General features: G+C 39.9%; 1 protein-coding gene across 2 annotated transcripts in view; it reads left to right on the plus strand.

Moving 5' to 3' along the window:
* Positions 1–15,750, plus strand: part of Umad1 (UBAP1-MVB12-associated (UMA) domain containing 1) — a 172,089-nt gene that overhangs the window by 126,233 nt on the left and 30,106 nt on the right. For both annotated transcript variants that reach the window (XM_041675396.1, XM_041675397.1), the window contains exon 3: positions 2,551–2,612. In XM_041675396.1, coding sequence (XP_041531330.1) covers positions 2,551–2,612 — 62 coding nt within the window. The remainder of the gene's footprint in view (positions 1–2,550; positions 2,613–15,750) is intronic.

Below are 15,750 nucleotides of genomic sequence, written 5' to 3' on the forward strand. Positions count from 1 at the left end.
ATAGTCATCAACAGTTTTACAAAAGATAAATTACCGTGAAAACCTTATAGGAATTGGTTCTTCCTTCTAAACGGCTGACTTGAGAGCTTTTTGCGTCTATATCGTCTGTAAGGCATAAACAATGTCTCAAAACTACAACAACTCACATTGCACTTCTCAGACTTGTTTTATTTATTGTTATGCTGTCTAACTTCTAAGTGCTTTATGCAAAATATTTAAATTTTTTATCCTGATAATATAATTCCATTGGGGGAAACCTACAAAAGCTGTATTTCCTTCTGTGTGACGTGTTCTTTTCCTTCGCTGGGTTCTACTTCGTTTTGTGCCTTTGTTTGCAGAAATAATCTTGCAGATGGCAATTTCCCTTGTAATCAGTGACTGCCCTGTCTGAGTCATCACCCAGCATGGCATTTCAGTAAATAGTGCTTGTGCATTGCGTCCAGGCAGATGTGTTGTGTGCTTTCAAGAACACTGGCTGATAACCTTTCTAGCTTTTCAGGCAGTAGGGACAAATAGAGAAAATTTTATATACTCACCTTGAAACAAGAAAATGGAAAGGAAGCATAGATTTTGCAGTGGATAATTCCAGCTAAATGCAGTGTCAGCTGCGGCTGTGGTTAAGCGGTCACTATTTTAAATGAATAATCTTTTGTAGAGAAAGTAACTTTTCACAGCGAGTTTATCACGGTTCCTTATACTTTTGTTTTGGTTTTATGCACATTATTAACATGGCACATTCATTTGTGTCGTGATAGCTGAGCATGCTCCCATGCTTATGTCTGAAATTAAGCAAACTGGACTCCGTGTACTCTGGTTTCTCCACTTGTGTGTTGGGGATGGATCCTGACAGGACAGGGATCTTCTGCGTGTGTCTCCACTTGTGTGCTGGGGATGGATCCTGACAGGACAGGGATCTTCTGCGTGTGTCTCCACTTGTGTGTTGGGGATGGATCCTGACAGGACAGGGATCTTCTGCGTGTGTCTCCACTTGTGTGCTGGGGATGGATCCTGACAGGACAGGGATCTTCTGCGTGTGTCTCCACTTGTGTGCTGGGGATGGATCCTGACAGGACAGGGATCTTCTGCGTGTATCAGTGCATGGTTACTATAAACAGCAGGTCAAAGTCAGGTGCAGCACTGGGCATCCTGGATTACAGCAACAGGTTGACTTAATTTTTGACATAGCAGTAAAGTTACTGCTATTATATTCAGACGGTTTTCTTTCGGTATGAATTTTGAAAAATACTATTAACTTTTTCAATTTTAAAAATGATCTCACAATTATGTTACAAATATCAAAGTAATATGTCATAAATTTGCCTTTCAAATTTCATAAATTTTAGAAAGTATTGTTTTTTATTAGCTATCTTTCAGTGTTTAACCACAGCTTTATAGGTGAAATACTACAAATAAATTCACTCATTCATTGAACCAATAAATATTGAGTACCTTTTTTTGTCCTGAGTCCTGCCCAGCAACAGTCATGTTGCATACTCTGAAAACACAGTCAGTACACTGGATTAGTCTATATGGAAACATTTGGGGTGCTATCAACAGACATTTGCCATGGTTCTCAAATAGAACAATTATTTAGTTCCGCATAGTTTTCAAGAGCCTTCTCTTAAATTGTCACCATTGATAGCCTAAACTTTTGTGTTTCATAGAAAAAGTTACCTTAGTAAATATTTTCATGATTTATTTCTTCTCACTGCTTTTAACGTTCCTGAGCATTAACAAATCCCCTACCTTTGATTTCAGTCAACCATCATCCATAAGCTCATTTTATGGGAAGAACAATTTACAAATTACTGAATTAGCTTCTGATTATGCTTCAGAGAAATAGGCTAATTGGATATGTACTGACCATGTGCCAATCACCAACTTTTAGGAATAAGCACATTAAAAGAGGCCATTAATAAGTTGTTATGCTTATACTTGCTCAACTGTATATGCATTCTATGTCCTTGAAATCAGCTAATCCAAATTAACTCATCCATAGAATCTACCCAGGCACTAGTCTTAGAAATCATAGCGCTAGCTGAGAGCTATTTATGTGTTTGTTCATTGTGCTTTCCTGCTGTGAAGATTGTATTCTATTTGGTTTATTGTTACACAGAAACATGCATATCTACTTTAATACACAGGGACACGCACAAAAAGAAAAACCAATAAAGATTAAGTCTTGTGAAACAAATTTTGAGAACAATTACTCGTGGCATAAAGAAATTTGTATTTTAAAATAGTTTTTCTGTCTTCAAACCATAGCTTTATTGGTTTGTTTAAAATATGACTTGGTATATACAGTACCAATTGATTTTATTTTTTCCAGTGTAAACCTATGTGAAACATGGTACATTTTAGTGTGTGTTTATGGGAGAATTAGATAAAATATATTTTATTATTCTTAAAAATGTGTTTACTTTGTAACAAAGGGGATAGTGGTCGCTTCCATGGCACAGAACATATAGTAAGAAAAAGTACTGTGAACAAACAGAAGACAATAATTTGTCATAACAGAAAGGTTCTCTCTGTCTCTTTTTTGTTGCATAGGAGATACAGCTAAGGAAATGAGATGTAAACCTTCAGAAGCAGAGAGCAGCCAGTCTTTGGAGGTAAGTGAGATGCAGCAAGAACCCTTTGGGCCTGAAACTGAGCAAGTCCCTGTGACTCCACATTCTCCTGAGGATACAGAGTAACTTAACTCACACCAAGAAGCTGGTGGTCTATGAAAGCCGGTGATGAGCAGAACAGTGAGTGGCTTCCCAAGGATCATGTGTTTTCTAGTGCAAGAAATGGGGTGCAACTTTTGGAAGGAGGTGTAAAGGAAGAGAGGGACAGATAGAGGAGGGGAGGAACGATGGAAAAGAAGAAAGGGAAATTAGGAGAACAGAAGGGGGCAAAAGGAATGTAATTCTTGAGTTGGAAAAATTTGACTGGTTTTGAGTGGTTTTTTCCTAGAACATTTGAGTTGATAGTATATGATCCTGCAGAGAGTTCTTTTGTCTATTTCTGCATCAGAGAGTACTTCCTGACTATTCTGGAGAAAACCCAGTTTTACCCTCTTTTTCCATGGAAAAGCTGTTTTTTTCTGGACAGTATGTCAGGATACTTTCTGCACACTGCATTGGCAGTGTTTAGTCATTGCAGTAATCATCTTTAAGACTTAAGGGAATGGAAAGTAGTAACACAATGCTTTGGTGGGAGAGAAGTCACAGCGTTGCAGTTTTCTGCACGTGGCACCTCCGCTTCTCAAGGGTGGCTGAGAGCACTGCTGAATCCAGCTGCAGTGAAGTCTGGGATCTGAAGTGTTTGTTTCAGCACGAGAGTAGGTGGTCCAAAAGATTCCATAAACAATACATTAATTCCACTTAATTAATTATTAATGAGCTATAAGTAGAAAGTTACATTTATTTTTAAGGAATTTTTAAAAATAATTTTCACTAAGAAAATGTTTTATAACCAAGGGAAAACTTATTAAGATTGATGAATAGAAAGAAAAATCTTTTAAAAAAATTACCTGCATTCATTTTTTTTCATTCATTCATTACACAAATATTTATTAAACACTGACTATACCTAAGGCACAGTACAAAGAACTGCATAAGTGGGTGCAGGAACAAAGAACTGTCTACCTTGTTGAGGGAAGCTGCTTGTTTATTTCCCAGCTGCCCAGACTCCCAAAATAATCACTCCGAAACTATAATATTTGCAATACTGTTTGCCAAATAGCTTAGGCATATTTCTGGCTAACTCTTACATCTCAAAGTAACCCATTTCTATTAATCTGTGTGTCCCATGTGGCTGTGTCTTACGGTTCCATCTGGCTCGGCATCTGTCTCTGGAGGGGCTATATAGCTTCTCCCTGACTCTATCTTCTTCCTCCCAGCATTCAGTTCAGTCTTCCCCACCTAGCTCTATTTTCCCCTATCACAGGCCAAAACAGATTCCTTATTCGTTAACCAATGAAAGCAACACATAGACAGAAGGACCTCCCACACCATTACCTTTTATTCTGAAGTACCTTGATCCCTTCAGTTTTATTTCACTTCAGGCATCCTGTGAGAGCTGATGTGAGTACCATAGGAAATTGTTTCTCTAAGTTTTAGAGCTGGAAAGCCCAAGGTCAGGGCACTAGCAACATTACTGTCAGGTAAGAGCCTGCTTTCTGGTTCATATGTGGCACCTTCTTGTGTCATAAAAGGGAGTCGTGACCGTCATTCCTTCTTAAAGGAACCACTCCCCCTTATGAACGGTCCATCTCATGACCTAATTATCTCCCCAAAGCCGTATCTCTTAACACTATTACCTTAAGAATTCAGTGTCAACATGTCAAATGGGACGTGGGTGTCGGGAAGCATATTGAGACTTAGCATACGTACATGATGTACTAGAGATATCTGTACAGCTTGACAGTTTATTATTGTTTCTAAGTTTGCTTATCAGTATGAAGAATTTCAAAGCTACTTCCTAAGGAAAGGAGCATTTTAAGAATCTTAAACACTTAAACATTTTAAGTAACAGCACATTTTAACGGTGCTGTTTCTGGACTTTTAATTAGTACATTGGAGTTGATGGATGTATTCAGAAGTACTTTCTGAGTAATGGAGAAGCCAGTATTTGCTCACTGAGAACACAGAAGAGACAGGGGAAGCCACAGTTAAATCGTAAGGCAAGAGGCTGTCTGATTTATCAAAGTAAGGTCAAAATTATTTATTTTTACCATAAGCATCTAAAATGTAATTCTTTATTTCTCTTGAAAACATTGCAGTATACTTTGTACCGCTTAAGCCTTCATGTAGAAACAAACAAGAATGTGCCACCTAAACTAGCTGTTTTCAACTCTGGGGAATGGCTCCTGACTCCCACAGTGGATTATCTAGTCTATGATCCTGAGTTTAAGACTGTCTAACCCGCTGACAACATTTTACTGAGTATCTAAACATATCATCCTAATTTGATCATAAAAGGCTCGATCATTTTTGTGTGCACGCCCCCTCCCCCCCAGCATCACTGTCCAAGGTTTCATCCGTCTCTTCGCATCTCTGTCATCCAGGACGTGGTGTGGAGCTGAACCCCCTGAGGAGTCCTCAGCTCCTGCAGTCCTCCAGCCTTGTCACTGTCAGAGCGGTCAAAGCCACCACCTTTTTTTTAACCAGGTTTCCACATCCGGTCTTCCCTTAGGGACCATTCTTCACATAGCTGGCAGAAATAAAAGATTGAATCATTCTGAGACTTGAAGTTAGCTGACTCCTCACTGAGGGAAATGAGCACTAATCGCAGAGTGGACTCGTTTCTCCCCACATCCCACCCCTGCCCTCCATGCCACTGGCCTGCCTGTCATTGGATGATGCTGAGCTCTTTCTCTTCCCTTGGTTCCTTGCTCTGTAGAAGTTACCATTTGTGTAGCTAGCATGTCTCAGGACCGTCTCTGCTGAGCTGCCGCTCCCTCAGCCAGCATCACATGACTGAACTTCCTCTCCTCATACGTTTATCACTGTCTCAGATCATTTCCTTACCACCAGCCACCTGTGTGGAAATAAAGCAGACCTCATATGCTCGGGTTCACATCTGGTACATAAAATGAGCTGAAAAATTTTGTAACATTAATTTCTTTTAATGCCGTGATTCAGGTGCCAAATTAAAAGCCTCATTGTGATTGGGTGTATTTATCTTCCCTCCTTTTCAAATCCTTACGATTCCCCCTACTGAAGGTTTCATAACAGGTTTCTCTTCCCAGGCCCAGCAAGGTCCTGTCTTCACCTGACTCTTACCAGATCAGCATTTCTTTCTAAGATCTGTTTCTAAATAGTGGGTTTTCTTACTTCTGTGCCTCTGAAATGCCACAAAACCTGCAGAGTAAAAGCTTACACCCAAGCTCTACCCCACTACAGTCTCCCCAGCCACAGACAGCGCCAGTGACTTCTGACGACTGGGGTTGTTCTTGCTGACCTCACTGTAATGTGAGTTGATAGAAGGAGACCACACCTTCAGTAGAGTGCAGCCTCCTGGCTTGTGAAGTGGTCTTCTACAAGTGAATCTCCTCATCCAGTTCTGTCTTCAGCTTTATGTTAGAAACACTGTTACATCTCTTCTCCCTGTAAAAGGAAAGTTGTTTTCGTTTTTACCTTCTTAGTAGTTGCCTATTAATAGAATCTTACTTTTGGATTCATTAGCAACAAAAAATTTAATGGTTTTAGATTGCTTTGAAGAATATACATCTGATAAAGAAACTGTAGTTATTGTACTAGCAGAAAGATTCAAAATTCGCTTTAAAAGACTACAAAAAAATGTAGAAATGGCTGGTGACCAACTGGCTGGTTGGCTGGCTGCATGTATACATATGTGTTTATGTGTGTACATATGTATGTTTATATGTATAGGTTCATATGCATGTTTATGTTTGTGTGTACAAGTGTATTTGTGTATTTGTGTATACACATGTATATTTATAATAAATATATTGTGTATGTGTTTATATGTATAAATGTGTATATTGTGTTTGTGCACAAGTGTATATTTATGTGTGTAAATGTGTATATGTTTGTATATGTGTATATATTTTTATATGTTTATATGTGCATGTTTATGTGTGTATATACATGTGCATATTTATTCAAAACACATTTTGTTCGCTGTATATGGCATATATCAGCCATTCAATGTAGCAGACACTTAGAGAACAAGTGATTTATGCAGCTCACACACAGCTGTAACACTAGCTGTGGACTGGCGTTTGCCTTGCAGTGTTAGAACAGAGTGGATATACGGACACAGTATTCATCTCCTATACCTGTTCTTGCCTATTTCTTCATATCTTCAGTGTTTGAGTATGCTAATAGCTAGCTGGAGTTGTAACTTGGTGTTGGTAGAATACTTGCCGAGGATGTGGGGGTTTCCAAACACTAAATTGATTTTTAACATTCTTTACCTATTCAGCCTCCTGTACACATCTGTTATTGTCTATAAATTATACATTTCTTCAAAAATCATTGTATTTGAATATTTTCTGTATCATAACTGTTTTGACATCCATTCGTTAAATAAAGGCATATTACAAATCCGATTTTTAAATAATACTTTTAAGAGATTCTTTGTAAACAATGATTCCCATGGATCAGTCTGTTGTTGTTTGCTTGTTTGTTTTGCCAACTAACATTTATTTCAGGATAGCAATATTTATTTTCAGAAAATTATGGTAGTATTTTCTATACATAATTCTTTTATTTCAAACAAGTGTTTCCCTGGAATTAATACACAGTGGCAAGCATACAAAATAGACTAAACACAGTATGCTGATTAAATCTCATTTTGTAATTAATATATTCAGGTGCACTTTTTTCCTTTTTAATGATTTTTATTTTTTCAATATAAAATGTAATTCCATCATTTTTTGCCTTTTCTTTTCTTCCTTCAACCCTTCCCATTGTACCACCACCCCTTGCTCTTTCTTTCAAGTTTATGGCTTCTTCTTCATTGTATGTGTGTGCGCCTGCACACGAGTACATGCATGTGTGTAATTGTATGTATATATGTATATAATATATATATATGCTTGTATATATTCCTAAAATTAAAAATACAGCATGTTTATTCCTTATCTTACGTGTGTGTGTGTGTGTGTGTGTATGTGTGTGTGTGTATGTGTGTGTGTGTGAGACTTCAGGACTAACCACGTAATATTGTCCAACTGGGTGGGCGGGTGTCTCTTCCCTGAGGAAGGCTATTTCCCCGAGTGCTCTCAGCATTCCTTAATTGCCTGTATATAGTTCTTGGTGTTTGGTTGGGGCCCTGTGAGATTTTCCCCCTTCCATGTTGTTGTGAGTATTGGTGTCATCCTTGCTCAGATTTTGGTTAGGCAACCATGTTGGTGAGACTTGAGGGTGTAGAGCTCCTGGCATTCTGGGAAATGAAGTCACACCTCAAATTTCTTGCTCCTCTGAGTCTTAACAGTCTTCCCACCTCTTCTTCTGGGATGTTCCCTTAGGCTTAGGTGTAGCATTTGTGTTGCAGATTTATCCCTCAGGCCTGGGTACCACATTGCTACTTGTTCTTTGCATTTTGGTTGGCTATAGTTTTGTGTATCTCCAAACTGTTGTAAGGAGAAATTTCTTCGATTAGGGGTGAGAGCTACATTTATCTGTGGGTTTCAGGAAAACTGTTTAGAATGCGGTTAGGAATTCTGCTGGTTGGCTAAAGTGGTGTTAGTAGTGGTGCCTCAAAGACCCATGACTTTAGCAGCTCTGGGTATGACTCGGTTTCCAGAACCAAGCATGTCTTCCGTCATGTTAATCAAGTCTTGAGCACAATCTGAGAGCTGTTGATGACGACCACCAAGGTGTGCATGCCACCGCTGCAGCTTTAGGGTCGTTGTGCCATGCTGATCGTTCATAGGCCACTACTACCATAGTCGGTAGGCCTGTTGGCTGCTTTCTTCCTTTGAAAGCTTGCATGGTGCCTTCTGGTACCATGAAAGCTAGTCTTCAGGGAGAATGCTTTCAGGTTAGATCCAGCTTAGGTCCTCCATGTCCTGTGTCCGAAATGCATGGTGTCTTCAACAATAGGGACTTACCTCCCCAAGGGTCTTTTTGTATGTGTTTTGCCCTCTTCATATAGGACTTTCTTATACAAGAATTAAGAGGCTTGCAAAATAATCGTCTCAAAGAGATATCAGATATTTTATCTCATACGCAAGATGTAGATTTTTTTTAAAAAAAATAAGATCTGAAAGTAAAGGGAACTATTCGCACAACAAAAGGGGGAGGGAAAGAGGGTAATAGGTAAATAAGATTTGAGGCCACAATATGCATGTGTCAAAATGTCATAATAAGCTATTATTTTGTATAATAAATATAAACTAATTAAAGTTAATTAAGTGATAGATATTTAAAGATTTTTTTCAAGTCTTGTTTGCATTGCTACTTTTCAAACTTTTGTATTATAATTTGTGAAATTTTTCTTTGCAAGAAATATGAAAATCTTGGCAGCTTCATAATAAAGTGTAAGATTTTTAAGAAGTTTCTTTAGCCAAAGATATAAACCATGACAAACAAAAGGAAAAGCGTAGCGAGAATAGTGGAATCACAGAATGCTCAAACCACGGCTAGGCAGCGCTTTTCTCACTGGGTACTGAAAAGCATCATTCATAGCAACTCACTTGGAGCTTACCATATTTGAAGGGATCTACTCAAGCCACATATTCTTAATAAGATTAAATAAGCAAAAAAATCTTAAAACTGACTTTGCAAAAATGTAACATCAATAATCCTTCAATTGAGAAGATTTAATCAGGCATTGTTCCCTTTATAAAGTCTGTGTGTAGAGGTATACACATTATCATAGACTGTGGCTTACATCATCTTGTGTCAACCCCACAGTGCTTTCAGATCCCAGTTTTGGTTTCTCAAGACAAGGTTTCTCTGTGTAACAGTCCTGGCTATCCTGGAACTTGCTTTGTTGACAAGGCTGGTTTTGAACTCACTGAGATCCACCTGCCTCTGCCTACCAAGTGCTGGGATAAAAGGTGTGCACCACCACTGCCCGGCCAGATCCCAATTTTTAATACACCAAATGATATTTACATTTCATAGTTGCGTATATCGTATAATTCAGTGGTTCTCAACTTGTGGGCCACACCTTTTTGCTGGTCTTACATCAGATATATCAGGTATCTGATACAGTATATCAGGTACCTACATTATAATTCATAACAGTAGCAAAACTACAGTTATGAAGTGGCAATAAAGTTATTTTATTATTTATTGTAGCAATATTATTATTATTATTCCACAACACGAGGAGCTGCATTAAAGGGTCTCAGCGTTAGGAAGGTTAAGAACCATTGATCTAGTGTGTGGCAAATTACAGGTAACACCAGAAGAGTAAGATTTGTTTGTAAACATTTATTTGTGTATGTGTGTGTTTGTATATGTGCATATATATATCTGTGTGTGTGTGTGTGTGTGTGTGTGTGTGTGTGTGTGTGTGGTGGGGGGACACATTTGTGCCATGGTACATGTGAGGAGATCAGGGAACAGCTTGAGTGAGTTGGTTATCTTCTTTCACCACGCGGGTGCCAGGATCAAGCTACAGTCGTGAGGCTTGACAGAAAGTACCTTTTACTGCTGAGCCATCCTGCCAGCCTGAGAGAATAAAATAAGATTCTTGAGAATCGCTGTGATATAGTCAATAATACTGATAGCTTGAAATGTGACTCTTCTCAGACTATGTGCATTTTAACAGAAGCCTTCAATCCCCAGTCTTCAAAGAATGAGTAATAGTAACATGATATACCACTTTATAGAAAGTATTGGGGGAAATGTTTTTGAGAAAGCTACAGTATTTTTATTTTATTTTTAAATTTTTTTTAAAAAAACAGACCATCTTTTTTCATTATACATACCAATCCAAGTTCCTACTCCTTCCCCTCCTCCCATTCCCTCCACACACACACACCCCGCCCCACCCCTATCCACTCTTCAGAAAAAGTAAGGCACTTTGCTTTGGGGAAGGTCCAAGGTCCATACTATATCTAGGCTGAGCAAGGTATCATCCAAAGAGAACAGGTTCCCAAAAAGCCAGTACAGGCAGTAGGGATAAATCCTGGTCCCACTGCCAATGGCCCCTCAGTCTGCCCCAGCCATGCAACTCTCACCCACAACTGTTAGAGGGACTAGTTTGGTCCTATGCTGGTTCCTTCCCTGCCCGGCTGGAGTTGGTGAGCTCCCAATGGCTCAGGTAGACTGTTTCAGTGGGTGAACCCATCATGGTCTTGACCTCTTTGCTCATATTCTCACGTCCCAGACTCTTCAACTGAACTTTGGGAGCTCAGTCCAGTGCTCCACTGCGGGTCTCTGCCTATGTTTCCATCAGTTGATGGATGAAGGTTCTATGGTGATATTTCAGATATTCATCAGTCTGACTACAGGGCAAGGCCAGTTTGGGCCCCTTCTCCTCTATTGCTTATGGTCTTAGCTGGGTCATCCTTGTGGATTCCTGGGAATTTCTCTAGTTACAGGTTTCTTGCTAGCCCCATAATGGCTAAATAAATATTAAAAACACAAAAAACATATACACACAAACAAACCCCTTAAAAACAAAATATCACAAAATCAGAAACAGTGTATGTGTGTGTGTGTGTGTGTGTTGTTGTTGTTGTTTTTAATTTTGACAGAGAGTCTCACCAAATTGTGGTCTTTTTAACCTCAACTGAGTGCAGAGAGAATAAACTTGAGCCACTTCCCTCACCTGACTTGGACTCCTGGTACCTTAGTTAGTGCATGAGTCTGAAGAGAAAGAAGATTGGGTGCTGTTGTCAGACGTGTAAAACTGACTTTACTTGCAAACTGAATGGTAACTTTATCACCTATACACATGATGCCAATGATGGGTTTCCCCATGCCGCATTCATGTGTGTTCACTCCCAGCACCCCTGTCTTCCTTCCTGCCCTTTCTGCTGGTCTCCTTCCTTCAGAAGTTGTCCCTACTCTCCCGTCACAAAGCAATCCCTTTTACCTTCAAGCTCACCAGTCCCCCTGAGGCCAGTGCCAGGGCAGGACAGAGGAATTTACAGGTGGTATGCGCCGCCCATCACGGGCATCGTGCGCTGAACTTGGGTCATGTGGGAGCAGGACACACGCTCAGGTGCGGAGCCACCTTCCCCGTAAGCGTTTTCTATGAATGATCCTCTCTGGAGCTCTAGGACGAGCCTTATAAGGAGCTGTCCATTCTTCAGACAGCAATTTTCATAACAAAAATCATGGAGATAATTATTTAGCAGGTATGTCTTTCCTAATGTTCATTTAAGATGGTTGTTGATTGAAGAGGAGTGGGAACTTCCACACTGGCCTTTTCATCCCGGACTAGCAGCGGTAGCTAACTCTATACGGGTTTAGGGAACAGATGGTTTTTCTTTAGTTTTAATTTTTTATTAATCATTCATTCAGCAAGTACTTTTTAAACTTCTTCTTAGATCATGGCTTGTAGGAGGCGGGAGGACAAGGTTCTCAGTGATTACAAATCATGTGACTGGGAAAACATCAGCTCATTGTTGTTTAAAAGGAAATGAGCAGGGATATGGGAGATGTCTCAATCACTTAACACCCACCACGTAAGCATGAGGGCTTGAGTTCAAATCCCTAGCACACCTGTAAAAGTGTAGCTGTGGCGAGCTTTCCTGGAAGCTTCATCCTCGGTGGGGACAAAGACAGTGCAGCTCATTGGCCAGCAGCTGCACACGCAGAGAGAGGAAGACAGGTGGCACCTCTGTCTCACACTCACGCACACTCGTTTGTACACACATAAAACATATGCTCATACATATTTATACACCCGTATAAAATATATAAAAGAAATTCATAAATAAAAAAAAAATGTTGAAACCCGATCTAGAATATAGCCACAGTGTTTCAGGTCTCAGGTTATAGTTCTGGCTGAAACAATTGTGTCTTCCACTTCTGTTTTAAAGGAAAACACGTTTCATGGTCTAATTTTAGATAGACTGCATGGGCATTTAACTAAAAACAATTTTTATATCATTTTCACTGATGGAAAATATTACTGATACAAAATTACGTGTGTCAGTTCTTCCAGTAGTAACCTGACTGAAGCATTAGGAAAATTTGTAGTGCCAGCCTCCGGGAACCCTGGACACAGAGGTGAGGTGCATTCCAGTCATGAGGGACATCTCCTCCTTTCTTTATCTGAAGTATTCCCTAGGACAGTCAGAGCATCTGCTGTCTGTCCTCTCAGTCAAGACCACAGATCAGACAGGCCCTGACACCTCATTTCTTCATCACTGTCTTCTGGGAGATCTCTATCTTCCTCCTGACGTTTGACCTGCTCTGTTCTTAACACACAGGTTAGATTTGCCCACTCTAAAAAAATGAAGGACAAGAAAGTGATACTACTTTCTCCCACCTCAGATATATGTCTTCTGTACTCCATAATAACAAATAGGCTGCAGCTCTCCCAGGCCCCTCTAGGTCTGCGTCCTACCTTCCCAGATGGCTGGAGTCTGTTTCCCACTTCCCAACCTGGCACACACCTGCACAGTGCTCTGCCTTAGCTTGCCCTGTGCTGCGTGAGGAATACCCTTGTCACAGCAACCGTCATGAAAGCCAGCCCCTCAAGCCCAGCCCAGGATGTGACTGTTTCCCAGAGGCCCTCCCAGGTGTTCCCTGACAAGTTCACTCTCTCGTGTAAGCACTCCTATGCTGCATTAATGTTTACCTCTCGAACGGGAAAAATAGATCTTATTACATAATCTATCCCCCCCATTGCTTCTTTTCTTTTTGTCTCTCTGTGTGTACAGTGATTTTGAACCAACTTTGAAACATAGGAATTTCATTTTTCCTAATTCTTATCTTGAGCAGGTTCTGTTTCTTTGCTGTAGTCTGCTGGGCATTGCCTCAAAACCTTTGTAGAGGGAGGCACAGTACATAAACGTGCATAGAGCAGAAGTCCCCTGACAGGCCTATGGCTTTGCTCTTCCTTGTATTTCCACTTGGTTAGCCTTATTGGGCAGATGAACTGAAGCGAAGCAGAGAATTTATACTTATTTCTGATGTGTAAGGAAGTCATCCAGACATTTCCCGATGTGGCTACAAGAATTTTTTTAACTATAGAAGGCAAATTCAGTGCTGTGGCTATAGCTTAGTGGTAAAGAGGTTTCCCTGACATGCATGCACAATACCTTAAATGCAATCCTCAGTACGAAATAAGTAAATCCTAAAGTGTCTGTTTGGTTGTTAAATGTGTTTGAGACTTAAGACACTGAAGTTAATGAATAGCAGTGCTGTGCTGATGTATATATATATATATATATATATATATATATATATATATATATATTACATTGTGTTGAGGTATTCTGGTAATATAAATTAGATCTACTGACTAGTAATTTCCTGTGTATCTAAATAGCATCAGTTTTACTTTATAAAAATCCTTCTGTCATGTTTTTAGGTCCAACTCATCCTCATACCATTTTTTTCTAAATCCAGAACATTCCAACTCTTTTCTCTAACAAAAAGTTAATCTTTTACATGGTTGTGAAGACATTGTAGCATATCATATAACTTTCTGTACCTTTAAAAACTACTGAATTATTTAATCATCAAATCAAACTAAAGAACAGTGAATATTTGCTTCTTAGCTCCAGTTTCTCATTGTATATTTGCCTAGCAGGAGAGAGCAGAGCAATGACTCAGCAGTTCTCTTAACAGGACCCAGCATCGGCTCCCTTACAACCTACACACACACACACACACACACACACACACACACACACGCACACTAGCATGCGCACACACTCACAAATTTTTTTTCAGAAAAAAATATTCACGAAAGAAGTCAGCATTATCTCTAACTCATGGGCTGTTTGGAGCTGTAGAGACTGTTGTTTTTAAGCTCGTTTCTGTGCAGGTGTGAACTGAGCTCTGATCTGAGCATCTCTGATGACTTGAGCCAGTGTAGAGAGAAGGGACAAATCCCTAATCTTGCTGTGTTTCCTCGTTGACATCATTGACATAACCACCATTCATAGCTCACAGGAGTACTGCGAGAGTAATGTTTGTGAAGTGTTTTCAGGATCGCAGTGAAAGGTATTAATTTGTAAACATGTGTTAGTATTATAACTATTAGTAGTAGCAGGGATGGTTCTTTAATGTGAGTTATCTTCTAAGTAGAGTGTCATATTTGCAAAGAACAACCTCTTCCTTTATGGCCAGATGTGGAGACAATTAACCCTTTGCCCTTGATTTTGAAGACACAATTAGCCAATTATGTATGCAATTAGATGTGTATGCAGTTTTGCCTGAATGACTAATTACAGTCATGGTAAGAAGCCTTTTGAGTCTGGACCGTCGGTCTCTGTGGTGAGCAGTCTGTGTTGGGCACCTTTTGAGTCTGGACTGTCGGTCTCTGTGCTGAGCATCGTTTGGGGCCTGTTGACTCCTGAATATCGAGGAATTGCTTTTGCGGTTACTGAAGGAAGATTTTTACATTCTTGAAGTCCTAGCTTCGTATTCTACCATCAAGTAAGTCTAAAAGACCTTGACATGGTTCCAGTTTCAAAGGTTTTATTGATTTTTTTCTTTTAATCTTGACATTCCACTGAGTTTTCTACAGACTTCACTCTGTGAAACTTTGTTCTGTAATTCTTTTTCCTCTCCTGAAACTGACATTTCCTTTCTGTCCCTTCATTCACACATGTCCTCTTGCACCCCTTTACACTGTTGACCCTTCGTCACATGGAGAGCCTGATGACACGTCTTTACAGGGAACCGTAATTGCTGTGGTGTAACTTGTACCAATGTAGAAGAGAACAAAGACACCAATGTCTGGTTTGAAGTACGTTCTACTCCGCAAAGGGGAACTTATACCCATAGCCGATACTGCTTGGGTAACCAAGAACCAGTGACTAGATAGCCCAGAGGCCTAGAGTAAAACCAAACACAACTGGTCATTAAAAAAAAAATCAATAAAATGATTCGTAATGGTATTCTGTGTAGTAATAGGAGCAGCGGGACTGCGTTCCCAGCACCCCGGCCACCTGGCTAGCTTATGCCCCGAAATAACAACAGACAAATTGTATTCTTTTAAACACTGCTTAGCCCATTATATCCAGCCTCTTCTTGGCTAATTCTCGCACCTGGACTAGCCCATTTCTAATAATCTGTGTAGCATCAGTCTTACCGAGAAAGATTCTAGCCTACGTCCATCCTGGGTCAGAGCTTCATCGCGTGTGCCTCA

The sequence above is a fragment of the Microtus oregoni genome, unplaced genomic scaffold (assembly GCF_018167655.1).
Source record: "Microtus oregoni isolate MIOR12 unplaced genomic scaffold, Mior012 000026F_ref0000081, whole genome shotgun sequence".
In the NCBI taxonomy this organism is placed as follows: Eukaryota; Metazoa; Chordata; class Mammalia; order Rodentia; family Cricetidae; genus Microtus; species Microtus oregoni.